We start from the raw sequence: 17,641 nt of genomic DNA on the forward strand, positions 1-17,641 counted from the left end.
GTCCGGACAGGTAGCCAAAGGCTCAAGACGCAACCAATTCAGCTGGCAAGACGGCAAAGCATGTTTGAACATGAATGTTGAATATCGTGTTTCGAGTAGAATGTACCATGGTCATACAAGCAAAATGAATTGTAAAACGATAAACTCCCTTTTGCGCCATACTCCGGATGTGCTGCTAATCCAACATCGCCCGTATCATAGATATCGTCATATCGTCATCGTCCCTACTGGGGCTTGCCCATCTGATTACACTTCCCTGAAAATTACGATTAGCTCCTCGACACTTCATATAGCGAACTTGACTGTCCGCTTCGTGGTCTCGATCTTAGTGACGGGCACGACGTCCCGTTCGACAGTGACTTCACGTGAGGGCGTGTCTCTGATGCCCCTCTTGCGCCTCTCGCTACGTTTTGCTCTCGCCTCGCGAGTTTCTCGTAGCTTCCACGCCATCAACTGTTGTCGTCGCTTCTGCGATCTAGCATATGCTAATGCTGGTGTAGGTCTAAAGCCAATCCCATTGAGTCCAGTGCCATCATCATCTGGGTCAGTTGACGGATCAACCAGGTGTCCCGTAATTTCACTATCTCGCCACGTGAGGGTTGACAATGGCGGTGACGGGGATCTAGCCCGAGGGCGGGGTTGCGAAGACGACCGATTCTGTGCGCGGAGCATTTCATGTGCGGATGCAGATGGCTGCGGTTGCGTTGGTGTGGGCGACGAGGCAAAACTGGTGGTTTGCGCGAAAGAAGCGATATCTGGCAACAAGCGGGGTTGCGACGACTGAGGGGTCTCTGGTATCACCCTAGAGACCTCCACCTCAGGCGTCACAGCGATGATGTCCAGATCGTTCCCGTCTAGGTAGCTGTTTGGTGTTTCGCTGGTTGCATATGATTCTGCTCCAGTTCCGCTGTCTACTCTCATCGCATCAAGCTTCGGCTTCTTGCGTATTACATCGTCGGTGGGTGTGAGTGGGGACATGGGTATTGCCGCGAGTGCAGTAAGTGTCATACCTCGCAGCGTGTCTGCGACTGCATTCCGAGGACTATCGGCGCCCGATGAAGGCGCGGGACTTCCTCGTGGTGGTGTTGATGCGGGACGCAGGGCCAGGGCCGTATTTAGCAGGGGAACAGGCGCGGGCTGGTCGCGCTTGCGCTTCGGAGATGGGTGCGCCAGGTGCGTAGGCATTTCGCCGATGGTAGGGTGCCAGAGTTACATGAGGAACGATACTGCTGAAGTATGTTGGTGGAGGTGGCAAAGGTATCGTTGTTGTGGTGAGTGAAAGAGCAACCAAATCCCACATGATGGCTGTTGGTTACGCGAATGTGGGGCAGGTGCACAGGCCCGCTGTAGGGCTGGAAGCGACCCCTGTTGGAACCACTCGCAGGCACATGGTACTGTATATGCGGACCGACTCTGACCGTCATTGCCATATGCACGTCTAACACTGCCAGCCATTTATGCATATAGCGGCTGCGACTCAATACTGGTATAGATGCCTGCCTCAGCTGGATTAGCCCGGATTTCACATTGCACCTGCTTGCCTGCTGCTGCCTGATATGACTGTATGAGTCTTTGTTTACATTGGTTTCTACGCGCCTTCCCCATTCTTGATACATCGTTTACTGTCATCAGGCGTTGCTGTAAACGATACATGCGTCACGGGATTCTGACTGGCAGCTCCTGATCCCTTGGTCTATACACTTTTCAGGCAGCAGAACCCGTACCGCAAACAGTATTCGTTTACGAGCACCGTGTAAATTCACAGAAACCATTCGTCAACTTGCCCCTTCCTGCTTCCTCGACATTGAAAGCGCTCTTCGCCTCCTACCTTTCCCCTTCAGCAGCCATGGAACAACGCTCTATCCTCGATTTCCTTAAAAAGCCAGGTTCGGCACGACCCGAGTCTTCTCCAACACAACATTCTCATCGAGATCAACCTTATCGCCGCAATAATACCAACGCTCGCAAAGATCACTCATCGGACCAAAAGCGAGCCCCTGACCGCCGCCGCAACATGGGTCTCAAAATGATCGCCGACGAGACCAAGAAAATACTCCCCATGATCCGGACCCAACTTCCTCCAGAGTTCGATGTCAAATGGTCTTGTCTCGAAAACCTGAATCATCGAGATTCAGCTCCTCTCCCAGCGGACCTCTGCCCAGCTTTAACGGCACCATGTACTATCCAAGTACTCGACATGGATTCATTCGATGCAGCAATTCAGCTAGACCCATCCCACACAGTCGAAAAGCACGTTATGGATGCCAGTGATGGAGATGTGACCCCAGTGGCAGTCTTGAACCTTGCTTCCGAACGTTCACCCGGAGGCGGCTGGCAAAACGGTGCCCTTGCCCAAGAAGAATGTCTATGCTACCGCTCTTCACTCTACCTCTCGTTGGACCGGAAACTATACCCAATACCACCCCTCTCTGCCATTTACTCACCAAACGTGGTTATAATCCGCGAGGCCATGTCAAAAGGCCACAAACTACTCAATCATACTCCTCCGCTCGAACTCCCTGCGGTGTCTGTCATCAGCGTAGCGGCGCTCCGTCACCCAGAACTGTCAGACGACGGCACAGAGTTTAAAAATCCGGGCGTACGGTCTCACACCAAGAAGAACATTCGCCTCATCCTGCGCGTTGCTGCTCGACATGGACACACAAAGCTCGTTTTGGGCGCACTGGGCTGCGGTGTGTTTGCCAACCCGCCACGAGATGTCGCAAAGTGCTTTCTTGAGGTCTTTAGAGAACCGGAATTCCAAGGAGGGTGGTGGGAGAAGATTGTGTTTGCTGTCATGGATAATGTAAACGGACCAGATGGTGGCAAGACCGGCAAGGGAAACTATGGTCAGTTCTACCAGGTTCTACACGGACAAGTTGTGTAAATAGTGGCAGGCAGGGTTGGCAGCGATTTGTGTGTTTGGGTTTTCCAACTGTCTCACAACCAAGGAAGCAGGCAGTTGACACTATTGCTATAGCTTTATGCAATGCTCAGAATGCACATTGAATGTATCTGCTGTCCTTTTTGTTCCAAGACCCCCAGAATATTATACGTGTATACCTTTAGGGTGTCTATGCAGCACAGGGTACAGCTCAAGATTAGCAGCGGACCACTGATCGTCAGAGTAATTTCACAAAATCGGCGACCAAGTAGCAGTGAGCCCATCGAGGCAGTTCTCCTTGAATTGTTCCGACACCTCGAGAATTAGGCTGGTATCATGATGCAGGTATATGTACAAGAACGCAAAAATGCAAAGCACTCCTCCTTCTCCCTTCCCTCCAGACTGCTACACCTATTTCGTAAACGTCTTGCTTCGTCCTGGAACTTCCTTTTGCGCCCTCGGTAGTCCCTTTGGTGCATCAGACATACCGGAGAAGGGTGCAAAAGCTGCGCTCTTCTTCTTCTTGTCCTTCTTCTTTTTCTTGCCATCGCCATCTTCTGCATGCAGTACCGACTTTGCGTTCGCGTAGTCAAAGGCAGGCTCGTCACCGTAGTTGAGACCCGCGGCCTCCTTCTTCTTTTGCTTCCGTGCGGCCTTCTTAGCGGCCTTTGCACGGGCGCGATCTGCATCCGATGCCTCCTCGGATGCGTCTAGCATGATTTCGTCGTTCGTCATAGGATCGAGGGCCGGTGTTGTGGTGGAGGGCTCGTTTTCTACGGCGTCTCCTCGCTTTCGCTTGCGACCACCGAGATGCTTGACGACGAACGTGTCGGTTCGATGGTCTTCGGCGGGTCTCTGCTCTTTTGGTACAAAAGTGTGCTGCGGTTTCTCTGCTTTTGGTGTAGTTTGTGTCACTCCATTTGCATCAGCAAATATTTGCGCAGTCAGAGGCGGTAACGGCAGAGCGAGATCGACATCCAGAGTGTGAATCTCCCGCCGCTGCGACGCCTCGTTGGCTTTCCACAATCGTCCCCAGAACTCAGAAGATGCAGCGCGGGTAGCGGGGACGGCCACGGTACTCTCAAATGCTGCACTTTCAACAGCTGGGACTGCAGTCGCCTCTGCTGCCTTTACAGCCGCATACGACTCAGCCCTTTCCGCTCTTTGCATGTCGGCGATTGTCTGAAGCATGTTATGCAACTCTGGTCCCCCGACGCCCTCTTCTTTAGCCTTTGCGATCACAGCTACGAGCTCGTCCGCATGGGCTCGGATGATGTGCGTTACCTGTTGGATAGCGTTAAAGAGAGCAGCCTTGTTCGCAGGGATCGTACGAGCTACGGAAAACACGGCGTGGTTGGGCATGATGAAAAGCGGGCTTTCGTCTTCTTTCCGGCTGAGTTCGTCTCTCCACCTGTGCACAGCTCGGAAGACCGCAAACTGCTGTGGGGTAAACTGCACAGGTGTCCGTGAGATGAGCTTGTACCAGCCAGCTGTTCCAAGACCCATCTCCATATCGTAAACAGGGTGCTCGTATCGTTGTAGCGCTGTCTCTTTGGATTTTTGCAGTACGTCCTGAATCTTGTTTTTCTCGGGATTAGAGAAGTCGGACTTCTCGACTAGTTCGTTCCGCATATTGTCGTATACGTATAGGAGGAAGTGGGTGTCGGCGCGTGCGTATTCGAACAGTTCCTTGCTGAGCGGCCTGGTGCGCCAATCTGCCAGTTGGTACTGTTTCTGGGCTGTGAATTGAACATGCCTCTCAAGCAGGTAAGCCAGACTGGCACCAGGATAGCCAAGAGCTCGAGCAGCATGGTACGTGTCAAAGAGGCCGACGATATACAGTCCAAGGTCACGTTGAAGCCAGATGATGTCCATGTATGCACCGTGTAGAACCTTCAAGATGCTGGGATCAGCGAACACCTCGTTCAGACACTCGAGCTTCCGCCGCCAGGGCTTCAGTGTGTCGACTATCCAATCCTTGTCGCGCGTGCTTATTTGCATCAGCGAAACCATGCCGATGTATGAGCGGGTGTCGTGGTGTTCCAGGTCAATAGCAATTTCCTTTGCCGTTTTCAGCTCTCGGAGCATGGCAGCTAGCGCTTCAGGGGTATCAACAAAGGTTGCGGTGGTAGACTCGAAGGGGGGGTATTGCTGCGGCTCGTGGTACTCGTATACGGTCGGAGGATATTCGTAGGTTTCGATCTCGGTCTGGTATGGGTGGGGGTATCTGTGGAAGGTAAGCTTGTGGTGCTAGCGTAGCATATGTATCATACTGTTCCCGTCCGCGCTTGTCTTTGAAAGTCTGCAAACATTCATCGAGCGGAACTTTGGCATGCGGCTTGGCTGTGACCAAAGGGCGGAAGCCGCCAGTCTCGTAGTTGGTGGGCAAGTGCTCAAACTGGAGTTGTGGCTTCGCGATGGTTTTTCTGTCTGCGATATTTGGGCGCGGCTTCGCGGTTGTCTGCAAACGTGTCAGAGGATGCGCGTCCCTTTGAATCCGCATGTTCCTTACCTGCTCGGTCGCGGGACTCAGTCGCTTAACAACACCCGTGTACTCGTCGAGACTGGTGTCGGCCTTCTCAAGCAAGCTGTCGATGACATCAACAACCCCCCTCCAATTGGCGTCTATGGCTTCGACGTCGGGCAGCTTGGGACCTACAGCGTCCGAGCTCGCAGCAGCATTCTCGAGCAGGCGCTGCGCGAGGTGAAGAAGGCGCGCATTCTGGGCGTCCAGCTGTGTGCCAGCATCGGGGTTGAGTGACCGTTGAAAGGGAATGTCCGCTGCGCCTATCAGGGAGGCAGACTTGGTAGTCGACTTGAGGGCGGCCGAGATCTCTGTCTGGAGCGTCTTGAAGGAATCCATGGCGCGGTTACTGTGCGCTCATCCTCCAAAAAGATGTTGCGTGACGAGGTCTACGGTGGCGTCTCGGGTCGGAGTCGTAGGTCGTGTTGGGGTGGAGAGGGAGCGCGTGTCGCAAAGGTTAAGAAAGAAACCTTCAATGGTTTCCGCATTAGCGCGCTTTCCCTATCGATAGCCGCAGCCGCGCACCTTCACCCGCCGCCTCCGTCATGCTGCTGAAGCCCGTCGTTCAACCAACAATCCACCAACATGTCGGCCTCTCTAGCACCTGAATGCAATGAAGTCAAGGAGTGAGCATAGATCTTTTTTGGTACTGCTGGTACAGCTGGCTGATACATCCCAGACGATACGACAACTGCTTCCTCAAGTGGTACAGCGAGAGTAGGCAGTAGTGCACGCCCCAGCCATCTACGACTTCTGACAAAATCTAGAATTTCTACGAGGCGCTGCCACAACCGACGAATGCAAGCCCATATTCGAGCAGTATGAGAAATGTCTTTCGGTCAGCCGCTCTGCCCCAAAGGTTTCTGCCCTTGAAGCTGGCTAACCTAGCAAACAGAGGGCTTTGAATGAGCGTGGCATCGACAAAATGCTAAAGGAGGTGCGAGACGACAACAAAGAAAACGATGCCGAGCATATGAAGCCTGTGGGTACCATCTTCCCTGAGCGATGCCACCGAAACTAACTGCATACAGAACCGATGAACACCGAGGCATGCCATAGTCATTTCATAGAACCACAGACGTGTTAACACTTCATACTCCCATCAAGTGAGTTCTCAGTTGTTCTCTTTTGGTGCAGTGAAGCAATGCATGTCGACAACAGCTTATTGAACCTATAGGACTTGCACTTGATCTCCACCACACCATTCGGAGGCCACGACCTTTGTCGTGCAGACTATTTATTTGGACGTGCAAGATACATTCCCGAACATTCTTTGAGGTCTACCCTGTTCAACGGTGCACCAAAGAAAACTGATCGAGCCGCTGCGTACAACTGCGCTAGGCCCCTGGATGACGTCGACCATTGAGATCCATGTATTTCGGAAAACTGTCTTCCTCACTCCACCAAATCCACTTTGAAAGTCCCCACAACTATATAACCTCACTTCCCCCACTTGATCGGTTCGATGGTCAACTACCTTTCCGTCCCTGAAACAAGCATGGCAACCAAAGTTGGTCTCGGCGTTCCAATGCCGCTCCTCGCTCCTGCGACTGCTACATGGGCTTTTCCTTTTGCGGCATACTACATTTTCCTCCAGAACCGCATCACTTACAGACGCGTCACCTCAAAGACGTAGGAAGCTCACGTTAGTTAGCCAATACCGTTTTACTGACGCGGACGATAGTTTAATGGGTGACAAGTCGGACGACTCGCAAGGCACCGCAGATCCCCTATATATGGCTACGCGTGCGCAACTGAACTTTGTGGAGAACGTGCCACTGGCTCTAGGAGTGGCGCTCCTCGCTGAGCTCAACGGAGCCAACAGGTAAGTCTATTCGGCCGAGACAAAATAACGCGTCTAAGTTGCGGCATCAGGACTTATATCAACTACGCGCTTGGTGCTCTCCTTGCCTTCCGTGTCAGTCACGCAGAGCTTGGTGTGATGGTCAAGGGCTCTACGGGTCGCGGAAGGATTGTTGGCTACTACGGCACTCAGGCTATACTTGCAGGTCTTGCTGGATATGCCACGTACTTGATCACGGATTTCTGGATGATCTGAGTGGAGATTTCATGATGAGATGATCAGGAATAGATTCGATGTAGTTAGTTAATACGAACCAATTCTACCGGGAGCAAACAAGCTTGAACCATGCATGTGCGTACATGAGCAAAAGCCGAGCCTCGAAGCTACTTATGAATTGAGGCGCATGTGAAATGAGGCGCATTACGTAGCAGCTGTAGCGCCAAGGCATCGAGCAGGTGGATAGCTGCCGCGATTCCCAATCCCCACCAATTCTTAGAACATACGTTATTCATACAGCCAGCGTCGACAACCCCGTGTCCACCCTCCCAAACCTTGGAATCCCTCCCTTCTCGCAGTCTACAGCCTGAATATTCAAATTCTCCGGCGGCGCAATGGAGGCAGCGTCTGCGCGCATGGCCGCCCGGGATCGGTACGGCGCATTCGGGGAGGCGCCCAGTTCACCACTGCAGCGCTACATATGTATGCACAAGGCCGTGCCCCGGATACGAACCAAAACTGATGCACTATGGAATAGTACAAGCTTGCGATCCGCAAAACTTCGAGCCCAACCTGGCCTTGAATCTCGAGATTTCCGACTTGATCAACAGCAAGAAAGGCTCCGCGTACGATCATGCCACTTTTCCGCTACACACACGAGGTTAACCGTGTCCTAGGCCTCGAGAAGCAGCTGTTACCATCGTGCACTATGTCAACCACCGCAATCAGAACGTCGCCCTCCTCGCGCTCAATGTACGCCCACACTGCCCCACCTTGTACTTTCCACAGCTTACCCTTGGATAGCTTCTGGACATATGTGTCAAGAATTGCGGCTACCCGTTCCACCTTCAGATAAGCACAAAGGAATTCCTCAATGAGCTTGTCCGCCGATTCCCCGAACGCCCGCCTGTGCATTCGACGCGTGTACAAAACAAGATTCTCGAGCTGATAGAAGAATGGCGCCAAACTATATGTCAGACATCTCGGTACAAGGACGATTTAGGGTTCATAAGGGACATGCACAGGCTGCTGAGTTACAAGGGCTACATCTTTCCCGAAGTGCGCAAGGAAGATGCAGCGGTCCTAAACCCCAGCGACGTATGTACATGGTGGACTGGTGCTTCAAGTATGCTGCTGACATGGCGCAGAATCTCCGATCAGCAGAAGAAATGGCCGAGGAGGAACGAGAGGCACAATCTGCGAAACTCCAGGAACTGATTCGTCGTGGTGGGCCTGCCGACCTGCAAGAAGCGAACAAGCTCATGAAAGTCATGGCCGGATACGATACCAGGAACAAGACCGACTGGCGCGCAAAGGCTGCGGAGGAAGTTGGAAGAATACAGCAAAAGGCAAAGATACTCGAGGAGATGCTGCAGGGCTACAAGCCGGGCGATCAGATCAAAGAGGGCGATGTCTTCGAGGCATGTCAAATGAGGTGTCAATATCGTGATATTAGCTGACCGGACGATAGGAACTTGCGAACGCCCTCCAAAGCGCCCAGCCAAAGATCCAGAAAATGTGCGAAGAAGACTCCGAAGACCACGAAGCCGTAGCGAAGCTGTTCGAGATCAACGACAGTATACACCGAACGATAGAGAGATACAAGCTTTTCAAGAAGGGTGACATAGAAGCCGCGAATAATATACCTCAAGGCACGCTTGGTCGCAGTGGCGCTGGTGTTTCTCAGGGTCCAAACAACACGTTGAACTTGATCGACTTCGGAGACCCAGAGCCCGCGCCTCAGACAGCAGGGTCGTCACAAGCGCCTCAACAGCCAGCAGCCGCAGGCAATGCTCTTGAAGACGACCTTCTAGGACTGTCGTTGAGTGGAGATACATACGGACAGTCGGGCAGCATATCTTTGGGAGGATCGAATGGCTCAGGTACGTTGCTTGTTGTTGCAATGTGCGTCCATCAACTGACGTCTTATAGTCCTAGGCATGTCCGGAATGGCAGTGCCACAATCACAAAAGGCATCAAACCAGGCCATCACCGATCTCTTCAGCGCAGGACCGAAACCACCACAATCCCAAATCACGTCACCGACCCCGTCTACCTTTTCACCGCTGCCAACACAGTCAGCGCGCACACCAGACCCTTTCGCTGCTCTCACATCCACACCACGACAAGGATCGCCCTTTCAATACCAACAGTCGGTTAAGCCCCCACCAGTTGCATCTGGTGCCGTCGATCTGCTCGGCGGCGGTATGCCTGCGCCGTCAACCAACCTGGCACAAAGCAGCGCTGCTACTGATGACGACGACGAGTGGAACTTTGCCTCAGCTGTGCCAGATACTTCCAAGGAGATAACTGTAACCAACACGAGCGTCAATGTTCTTTTCAACATCTCGAGAGAATCGGACACCACCCTCCTGATTCAGTCGCGGATATCGAACAATACACCCCTGCCAGTTTCCGGTTTAACGCTGCAGGTTGCTGCGTCCAAGGTAAGCAACGCGATATCGTGATATTGAAGTCATTAGCTAACAGCCACCAGGGCGCCCAACTGCAGTTGGAACCACAGTCTGGCGTCAACCTTGGACCAAACCAGAAGTTTGGCATCACTCAGAACATTCGTGTGAACAATGTGCAAAGAGGATCGGGTAACAATATCAAAATGAGGTGGAAGGCTGCGTACTCCCTCGGTGGACAGCAGAAGAACGAGATGGGAGAGATTCCGAGCCTCGGTGTTTCATAGCATTCGCAACACGGAAGCCGGAGCCGTCGACCCGTAAAGAACATGAATCAAACATTTTCCGTAACCTCGAGATGAATTTCTCTAAGGCATTCTTGTTGCTACGCTAAGCTGCGCTTGACGCCATTTCATAGAAGGAATCGCAACGTCATCAGACTAGCGCGTCTTATCGATTACGATGTCCAACAAATGTTATTCCTCAATCTTGCCCCTCTCTCTCTGCGACTCACGCCCAACTTAAGACCCGCAAATCGCCCCTCTCCTATACACTGACAAACTATCCAACATGGTCCGCCACAAGAAAGACTTCAAAGGCAACAACAAATTCAAAAATCCCGCGAAAGCACGCGCTCCTCCCCGCCCCCGCCGAGCATCGGATGCAGATGAGGGCAACGATGGCGACACCCCAAGACCCGCGAAGCCAGAGTTCAAAGCCGCATGTTGGGACCTCGGACACTGCGATGCCAAGCGATGCTCTGGAAAGAGGCTCATGCGCCTGGGCATGATGCGCGAGCTTCACGTCGGACAGAAGTTTGCAGGTGTCGTGGTTAGTCCGAAGGCGAAGAAAATACTAAGTCGCGAAGACAAGGACTTGATGGAGCAGTATGGCGCTGCTGTTGTGGAAGCCAGCTGGAATAGGATAGACGAAGTTCCTTTCGGCAGGATAGGTGGCAAATGCGAACGCCTACTTCCATACCTCGTCGCTGCGAACCCAACAAACTACGGTCGACCGTGGCGGCTAAATTGCGTCGAAGCTCTCGCCGCATGCTACTATATCACTGGGCATCCCGAGTGGGCCGAATCGATTCTGTCGACCTTCTCCTACGGCCAAGCGTTCTTGGACATCAACGCCGCGCTGCTCAAACGTTATATGGCATGCGAGAATGAAGAACAAATCAAGAAGGCCGAGGAAGTCTGGCTGGAGAAGATAGAGCGCGAATACAACACGAGCCGAGAAGAGAGAGAAGATGGCGCTGAAGAGGATGTTTGGGCTGGCGGAAACATGAACCGAAGGGTCATTGACGAATCAGATGATGACGATGATGACGAGAACGAAGAGGATGACGAGGATGAAGAAGACAAGATCGACCCACGAAATCCTTACGATATCCCAGAGTCCTCAGACGACGACGAGGAGATGGCAGAGCTAAGGCGCCGTGTCTTGGCATCGAAGCCTTTCACCAACCCCGCACGAAAAGATGCAGAAGAGGACGAAGACAAAGATGAGGCTGAAAAGACGATACCCGAACGTATACCGCGAATCGAACCTGCACCGGGAAATGGCAAGGCGGACGAGGAGGATGACAGCGAGCCTGCGGAGGATGATGCGGATGACGATGAGTTCGACAGTTTCATGGCTGCACATCCCACAACAAATCGTACTGGGATAGGAAGCAAGCAGAGATCCAAAGCTATGGATGGCAAGTACAAGGCTACCTTTTCGAGTGGCAGTGTAAAAGCACCCAGTGGGCGAGGCTACCAAAGATTGCCATCATAGTTGTTGTAGCAACTAGAAAGCAGGATCAAGTTTAGGAAACTTCTGTCAGATCGACTGAGCCCGTTGCAACTGCTCGGGAACCAAGGTGACCATTGATTATGCCCTGTCCGTTTAGAGACTAGTGTAAGGAAGTAGCCGAAGGCGATCGTGTTCGTGCGACAAACTGCCTCCGCGAAACACCACTCTAAACATTGTGGTTTGACCATGCACCGCGCGATCGATAGGCTTTGCAGGCAAATATTCAGGTAATTTTCGCAGTCTTACAGATGAGCCTCTGCTGCCAGCCTCGACAAACCAATCAAGAATAATCCGGAAGCAATCACATGTACGGCTGTATGCTGCGCAGCAAAAGAACGCCAGAAACATCAGGTCTCTCCATCACATGAAGCTCTATTATGAACCAGATATCCCACCGTTTTTCCAGACTGTTCCATGAATACAAACGTTACGACCAGTCGGACTATCGAGCGATTAATAGAACAGTGTCGCCATGCATCGATGTGTCTCGTAGGCCACTGGGGCTAAGCTTTCCGGCAAATCCGTCCCACATGCGCAAACCAAACGTTTTGCCTGACGTTTGAAACCGGATTCGCAAAGAAGCATCACAGTCACTCAAGCAATTCCTTGGCCGACACCATACCTGTAAGGACAACGGTCTCGTCAATTGGTTTCAACGAATCAAGCAAGTCACGGCAGGTATTATGTGGGCCTCTCAATCCGAAGGGGTTGAGTATGCCTGAATGCTATGGAACTTTACGCTCCGGGACATCTCGCTATCAAGTCCTGGAGCACGACTCGAAACCCCATTGACCGGATCAGGACTCGCCGGGCAAGAAGCTGAAGTCATGTTACGGAGCCCAAGAGTCTTCATATTAAGCCGCTGTGCCATGATTTATTGTTCGAGTACCTCTCTACCGCAGCAAGTCTTGTCGGTCGCTCCGCTGTTCTTCCGCTCTTCTCTTATTAATTTCTCTTTTTTTTTCTTACTTAATACTTGTTCAAGGCCCAGGCGGCTTTCATAATTGCAAACATGACGTCTGGCACTGTCTCCTCGCTTGTTCTCCTGCTTTTGAGCTGTACACAGGTGTTCGCTCAAAATGCAAACACACAACAGGTGTCCTTCAACCAAGTCCTTAATGTCAATGGCGATGTAAGTCAACTGTTGCCAGCAGATACTTACCGAATTTGAGCTGATAAACGTAGATGCAACTCAACTCTTTCCAGTTTCCCGACCGCTCAAAGGTCGAGACATTCTCCCAAAAACAACAACAAATAATTGTTAATCAACAAGCACCCGCCATCCCTGCAAACCAGGTCACGGGAACCACTGGCCAACCCTTCGTGGCTGTTTCGCCGCAATCGATGATCATTAGCACGAACGGCGCTACGGACCTGGTTGGTGGCCAAATTGAAATGGCTATGACAATGCAGAACTTGCAGGCCGTTGCTGTCCAGCCTGACAACACATACGTGGCGATGCTGTCGCCTGACCGCCAATCCTGGATGATTCAGGAGACTATGAGGAGTGTCAACACTACTGATATGACAGTTCGCATGGTCAAGCGCACTCAGATGGACGGCGAGTACATGGTTGTTGGTCGTCAGACGGTCGAGACCAACACTCTCGTCACTCCTTTCGGTAGTGATGGCAGCACATCCGTTGCTATCCAAGGTACTGGTCTGCAAGAAAACGAGTTCCAGGATGGCTTCAGGATGTCAACGCGCGCTACACAGCCCATGTCTATGAACGTCGATGTCAAGGATGGCATCGACTCAAGCATGCTGGCTGCTCTTCAAGGCCAGGACCCAGTAAACGACTACCGTTACTCGGTGGTGTCCAACCTGGCTGCCGTCACTCCTGATCTGAACCAGCAAGTCACCGTTATCCAAATGCCCAGTAAGTTCGCCCACGTCTCAGCCATGTAAAAAGCTAATAAACGTCCAGTCAATGCGATCCGTATCCAGAAAATGATGCAAGCCATGGGCGTCCCCCCTACCGGCCAAGTCGCCATCGCTGTCGCTCAGCGTGGTGTTCTCCAGAACCCCGGAGGCGCAACAGCAAACCTTGGCGGAGCCGCTACCCAGCGTCGTGGTCTTAGCCGTGACGAGTTCAGACGCCAGATCCAGCAGGGCCAGCAGCAGGGCACACCCACTAACGGCAACAACCCCGTGGCGGCTCAGCTCCTTCTTGCACCTACCTTCACCCCGGTTCAGGCCAACGCCGTTCTCGACCAGGCCAACATGCGCATTGCTGTTCCCGTCCGCCAGATCGATGGAGAGTACATCCTCACTATGCAGGTCATGGGCGGTGCGCAACCTGCGCAACCCGCACAACCCGCTCAGCCTGCTGCTGGAGAGGGACAAACACCCACTGCTGCTGCGCCTGCCGCCGAATCCAGCTTGACACCCACCGGCGAAGCACCCAAATCAAGCGCCAGCGCAGCTGAGGGCGAGAAGACGCCGGCGGCCGAAGGCGAGAAGCCAGCTGCCGAGGGTGAGAAGAGGCCTGCCATGGAAGGTTCCGCCGGCAACAGCACCGAGCCTGCCAAACCCGAACGCCGCCAGGAGAACAAGGACTTGGGCAAGGACAAGTACGGCCTCGACAAGGCACCCAAAGGCGCTGTCATTATGACTATGAAGGAGATTGATACCATGGTCAACATGGTCACTTGGGGCGGTCAAGTTGCCATCACTAAGATGATGAGCGAATACGTCAAGGAGCAGACTGGCAAGGACATGGCACCTATTAACAACGGCACTGAGCCTGCAGAGGCTGGTGCTAAGATTGTTGTTTGAGCCGGGTCGAATGGATAGGTGGTAATGTGCATAGTGATAGGTCGTGGGCATTCTGTATGCATAGGAGGGAAAGTGGCTGTTAATAGGATTGTTAGGCAGGGCTTGATGCTCTCCCTTTCCACACTCTCGAGTATATTTATTAGTTGTATATAAAATTGATTGGTGAGGGCTTTACCTTGTCCTTATGCACTGTCTTGGCTTGTCTGTCGCGCATGTTCTCATGTCGGGCGTCTCGGGTGATGTATACTTTTCTCGTTTGTAAATCAGGTATCTTTGTCTCCAAAGCATCGAATCGTTCGTGAAAACCTGTCTACTGCTGCACTGGCTTGGGAACAGGCTCTTCACTGTCGCATACAATACATCTGGGTTGGCAGTACGAGTCAAAGCCCAGAAGATCCAGATCGCTTCTTAGATGATTGCGTACTCATTCAGAGCCATTTCAGTGTTTTTCAATGGTTCCATTATTGTCGTCATCATATCATGTGGTCGAGACTTTTGTATCTTGCCTCGCGCGCCGATCAGTTCCGTAGGCTGTCTTTCTCTGCCGATAGGCGAGAGGCGTCCTGGCTGTTATTCAATCGAATGCCTTTACTTCTTTTGCTCTATTGCCTCTCCTTCCCTCTCCTTTCTCCGTTGTGCGACGTCCCAGTTGTAGACCCGTGCGAACGCGACTTCGAGTGTCTGTGACCCTATCAGTTTTCCAGTTCAATCTACCACATAGAGTATAGGTACCGTGATCTGCTCACGCAGAAAGTCTAAGTCCTCCTCGCATGTACTCAAACTCTGTTTTGCAGTCGACAGCTTCGATTGCAGCAGTTCTTCGGCTTCGGGTATCGGGTATGCGAGCATAACGTTGGCACCGAGCCAGAGGTAGACTTCATTGGTGGGGGGTACTTCGGCTTTGGCGTAAAGTGTATCGTTCAGTTCGAAGGTAGTTTCGAGAGGCTCCGCATCGTCCTTCCGTGACTTGAGGAACCGCACAGTCTCCAACGTCTTTTGGATATCGGGGATCTTGTCCTTGAGGCCTGCTGCTCGCCGCTGGGTGTTTTGCTGCATGAATTGGTACTTTCTGAGGAGGCACGTTAGGCGCTGTTGTTCGTATGAGTGTGTCCACTTTGGTAAGACATACGATATCATCTCCTTGAAATTGTTGATGGTCTTCTCGACATCTGCACGGTCGGTGACATAGTCCTCAACCTGTTGATGTTAGATGTAGCCCCCCTCGAGCTGACCAATGGACTTCGCACCCGATCTATAAAGGGCGCAACGGGAATGCCGCGAGGGTTCGCTGAGGATATGTCAGGGCAACGCTTGGACTGGAGGTATTGGGGGATGTACTTTCGGGACCGCTATTGCAGCATTAGCTCTGATCGTCTTGGTTGTCAAATTACTCACCTCCCACCTTTGACTACATCGGCCATTGTACTTAAAGTTGTATAGTTCGACGCCGTTCGCGTTGTTCGCGTTCATCCAAGGTTTCGCGTCTCGGAGAAAATGCCCCGCAATGTCCGTTCTTGGCAGAGTAGCTCCATGATGCCACCCTCTCCGCCTCTCAAGACATTCAACTTGTTCCGCTCCACCCCGCCCTTCGCCATCCTCCACTCTGCCACCTGATCACGCTAGTTTGCTTATGCATGCAGACCAACAGGAATGGTTGCCGTACCCGTTTCTGGCCAACACAGCAACCGATCTGGCTAATTATATATGATCTCACCACCCAGCATCTTGCATGCCACGACCCTGTTCTATACCTGGTACACCACTAGACGCAACGCGGGAAGGACCTCGAAGGCATAAGCATTAAAGTCACACACGAAAAGACTCCATTGTCCTGGGACTCGACAGGATAGCACGGACACTTCAGCCCGATAGCTAGCCGAGACAGTGATGAGGTCGTTATACATTCAACACGGCAGCTTGATGGCCTTCAGCACACCCAAGGTCGGGGTAACTGCGACATCTATGGCTGGATCTATTCAGTGTGTACTTCAAATACTGGAAACCCTTGCCTATATCGCATACGCCGACAACAAAACGTCTAGCGCAACGGGCGGTGGTGGCCATGCTTTGCGCCCTATGGACACGGCAATCTGCAGCCCTGGTCTCCCCATCGAGAACTATCGAAAACTACTGCAAGGCTAACCCAAGGTAAGATAAAGGCGGCAATGCCTGTGAACTGCTCAGCCAGGCCAGAACCGAACCAATCGTTCCTCGGACCGCAAACTCTACGTCGGGCCTCCAGGTTACTGTATCGATACAAGCCACAAACTTAATCATCGTAAACAAAATTTGAGCTGTAATACGCTGCATGCTGCGATCAGCGGTTGCAGCCGCCACTGTTGAGTGTGCTTCAGGCATAGCGGCCTGCGGCCTTGCAGGATGCACGTTCGGGCCTCCTCACTATTCTCCGAGCATATCATCTTCGAGAATCCTCACCGACCAAGCTTTTCTGTCAGCACATTGGAATTCGTACTCGTACTTGGAGGGTCTAGATTGTCTGTATGTGAGGTGGGTCTATTCGCTCAACGAACAATTGCAGGTCTTCAATTGTTCACATTTCGACTTGAACACGAACGGAGGACACCGGATGATACAAGGATCAACTCCAAATGTAATCCGCAGCCTAGGAACCTTTAAGCTTCGCAACACCAGATCTAGTCTCGTTAAGGCCGAGCATTACACTTACGCTTCATGAATCAGGGTCATATCCCGGAAGCGGATAGATCGGCTTGCATGTTCTGATCGTCCGTTTCTGGGAAGCTACTTCGCATCAAAGAAGGAATACGATATTGATTATCGCAGCGATCGCCATGCTTCAGCCCACTGCATACACGGCGACATAGCTGTCAGACTGGTACTTGGGACGCCTGCAAGTCGGATTGGTGCTGACCGGCGCGACCCTTCTCTGGGCATTCCTTGACTTGCGAGCTCTCAGCACTGTCATGGTACCGGTAGGAATAGCACCTGCAGTGAGATGGCTGAGTAGCTGGAGGTGCGCAAGGCGCCCTGCACATCACAACGATGGCATGACGTGGCGGGCGCTCGCTTGCTAGCTGAGGAACGCAGGATTCATGTGATAGCCACCATTTCACATGAAGCTTGACTCAGAAACACGCCTCAGGCAGCCCTGTGATGGGCAGTGTACAAGGCGACCCGCAGTTGGCATTTGCCCCACCACGATAGCGATTTTGAGCCATGCCAGGGGCTTGGCTGAGCTGTGTCCG

At 52.5% G+C, this 17,641-nt stretch overlaps 8 protein-coding genes across 8 annotated transcripts; 6 read left to right on the forward strand and 2 right to left on the reverse strand.

The window, feature by feature from the left end:
- Nucleotides 1–77: 77 nt before the first annotated feature.
- ACET3X_000473 (uncharacterized protein) lies at nucleotides 78–2,935 on the forward strand. Its single transcript, XM_069447772.1, has one exon. The coding sequence runs from the start codon at nucleotides 1,847–1,849 to the stop codon at nucleotides 2,885–2,887; it is 1,041 nt and encodes a 346-aa protein (XP_069310715.1). The 5' UTR covers nucleotides 78–1,846; the 3' UTR covers nucleotides 2,888–2,935.
- Nucleotides 2,936–3,156: 221 nt separating this feature from the next.
- Nucleotides 3,157–5,818, reverse strand: ACET3X_000474 (uncharacterized protein). The gene is made up of 3 exons (XM_069447773.1): nucleotides 5,397–5,818; nucleotides 5,158–5,345; nucleotides 3,157–5,111 (listed from the first exon to the last, which is right to left on the reverse strand). Exons 1-3 carry the CDS (start codon nucleotides 5,745–5,747, stop codon nucleotides 3,296–3,298), a joined length of 2,355 nt encoding a protein of 784 aa, XP_069310716.1. The 5' UTR covers nucleotides 5,748–5,818; the 3' UTR covers nucleotides 3,157–3,295.
- A 175-nt stretch (nucleotides 5,819–5,993) lies between these two features.
- ACET3X_000475 (uncharacterized protein) lies at nucleotides 5,994–6,448 on the forward strand (the record flags this gene model as incomplete). Its single annotated transcript, XM_069447774.1, has 5 exons — nucleotides 5,994–6,034; nucleotides 6,088–6,125; nucleotides 6,176–6,246; nucleotides 6,304–6,390; nucleotides 6,440–6,448. 5 exons carry the CDS (start codon nucleotides 5,994–5,996, stop codon nucleotides 6,446–6,448), a joined length of 246 nt encoding a protein of 81 aa, XP_069310717.1.
- Nucleotides 6,449–6,873: 425 nt separating this feature from the next.
- On the forward strand, nucleotides 6,874–7,467 carry ACET3X_000476 (uncharacterized protein; the record flags this gene model as incomplete). Its single annotated transcript, XM_069447775.1, has 3 exons — nucleotides 6,874–7,040; nucleotides 7,093–7,233; nucleotides 7,284–7,467. The coding sequence occupies 3 exons, from the start codon at nucleotides 6,874–6,876 to the stop codon at nucleotides 7,465–7,467; spliced, it is 492 nt and encodes a 163-aa protein (XP_069310718.1).
- Nucleotides 7,468–7,823: 356 nt separating this feature from the next.
- Nucleotides 7,824–10,126, forward strand: ACET3X_000477 (uncharacterized protein; the record flags this gene model as incomplete). The annotated part of the gene is made up of 8 exons (XM_069447776.1): nucleotides 7,824–7,911; nucleotides 7,967–8,054; nucleotides 8,106–8,181; nucleotides 8,233–8,526; nucleotides 8,577–8,849; nucleotides 8,900–9,311; nucleotides 9,361–9,875; nucleotides 9,926–10,126. 8 exons carry the CDS (start codon nucleotides 7,824–7,826, stop codon nucleotides 10,124–10,126), a joined length of 1,947 nt encoding a protein of 648 aa, XP_069310719.1.
- A 227-nt stretch (nucleotides 10,127–10,353) lies between these two features.
- Nucleotides 10,354–11,631, forward strand: ACET3X_000478 (uncharacterized protein). Its single transcript, XM_069447778.1, has one exon. It carries the CDS (start codon nucleotides 10,410–10,412, stop codon nucleotides 11,619–11,621), a length of 1,212 nt encoding a protein of 403 aa, XP_069310720.1. The 5' UTR covers nucleotides 10,354–10,409; the 3' UTR covers nucleotides 11,622–11,631.
- A 1,020-nt stretch (nucleotides 11,632–12,651) lies between these two features.
- ACET3X_000479 (uncharacterized protein) lies at nucleotides 12,652–14,417 on the forward strand (the record flags this gene model as incomplete). Its single annotated transcript, XM_069447779.1, has 3 exons — nucleotides 12,652–12,771; nucleotides 12,825–13,518; nucleotides 13,567–14,417. The coding sequence occupies 3 exons, from the start codon at nucleotides 12,652–12,654 to the stop codon at nucleotides 14,415–14,417; spliced, it is 1,665 nt and encodes a 554-aa protein (XP_069310721.1).
- A 588-nt stretch (nucleotides 14,418–15,005) lies between these two features.
- On the reverse strand, nucleotides 15,006–15,838 carry ACET3X_000480 (uncharacterized protein; the record flags this gene model as incomplete). The annotated part of the gene is made up of 6 exons (XM_069447780.1): nucleotides 15,006–15,098; nucleotides 15,150–15,486; nucleotides 15,547–15,614; nucleotides 15,665–15,705; nucleotides 15,756–15,766; nucleotides 15,813–15,838. 6 exons carry the CDS (start codon nucleotides 15,836–15,838, stop codon nucleotides 15,006–15,008), a joined length of 576 nt encoding a protein of 191 aa, XP_069310722.1.
- Nucleotides 15,839–17,641: the final 1,803 nt, after the last annotated feature.

The sequence above is a fragment of the Alternaria dauci genome, chromosome 1 (genome assembly GCF_042100115.1).
Source record: "Alternaria dauci strain A2016 chromosome 1, whole genome shotgun sequence".
Taxonomy (NCBI): domain Eukaryota; kingdom Fungi; phylum Ascomycota; class Dothideomycetes; order Pleosporales; family Pleosporaceae; genus Alternaria; species Alternaria dauci.

Excerpts from the sequence above, each read along its gene's own strand:
- ACET3X_000473 (XM_069447772.1), top strand. The coding sequence starts at position 1,847 with ATGGAACAACGCTCTATCCTCGATTTCCTTAAAAAGCCAGGTTCGGCA.
- ACET3X_000474 (XM_069447773.1), bottom strand. The coding sequence starts at position 5,747 with ATGGATTCCTTCAAGACGCTCCAGACAGAGATCTCGGCCGCCCTCAAG. Across the intron at positions 5,346-5,396 it reads TGAGTCCCGCGACCGAGCAG|ACAACCGCGAAGCCGCGCCC; the intron begins GTAAGGAACATG and ends ACACGTTTGCAG. Across the intron at positions 5,112-5,157 it reads GACAAGCGCGGACGGGAACA|ATACCCCCACCCATACCAGA; the intron begins GTATGATACATA and ends TACCTTCCACAG.
- ACET3X_000478 (XM_069447778.1), top strand. The coding sequence starts at position 10,410 with ATGGTCCGCCACAAGAAAGACTTCAAAGGCAACAACAAATTCAAAAAT.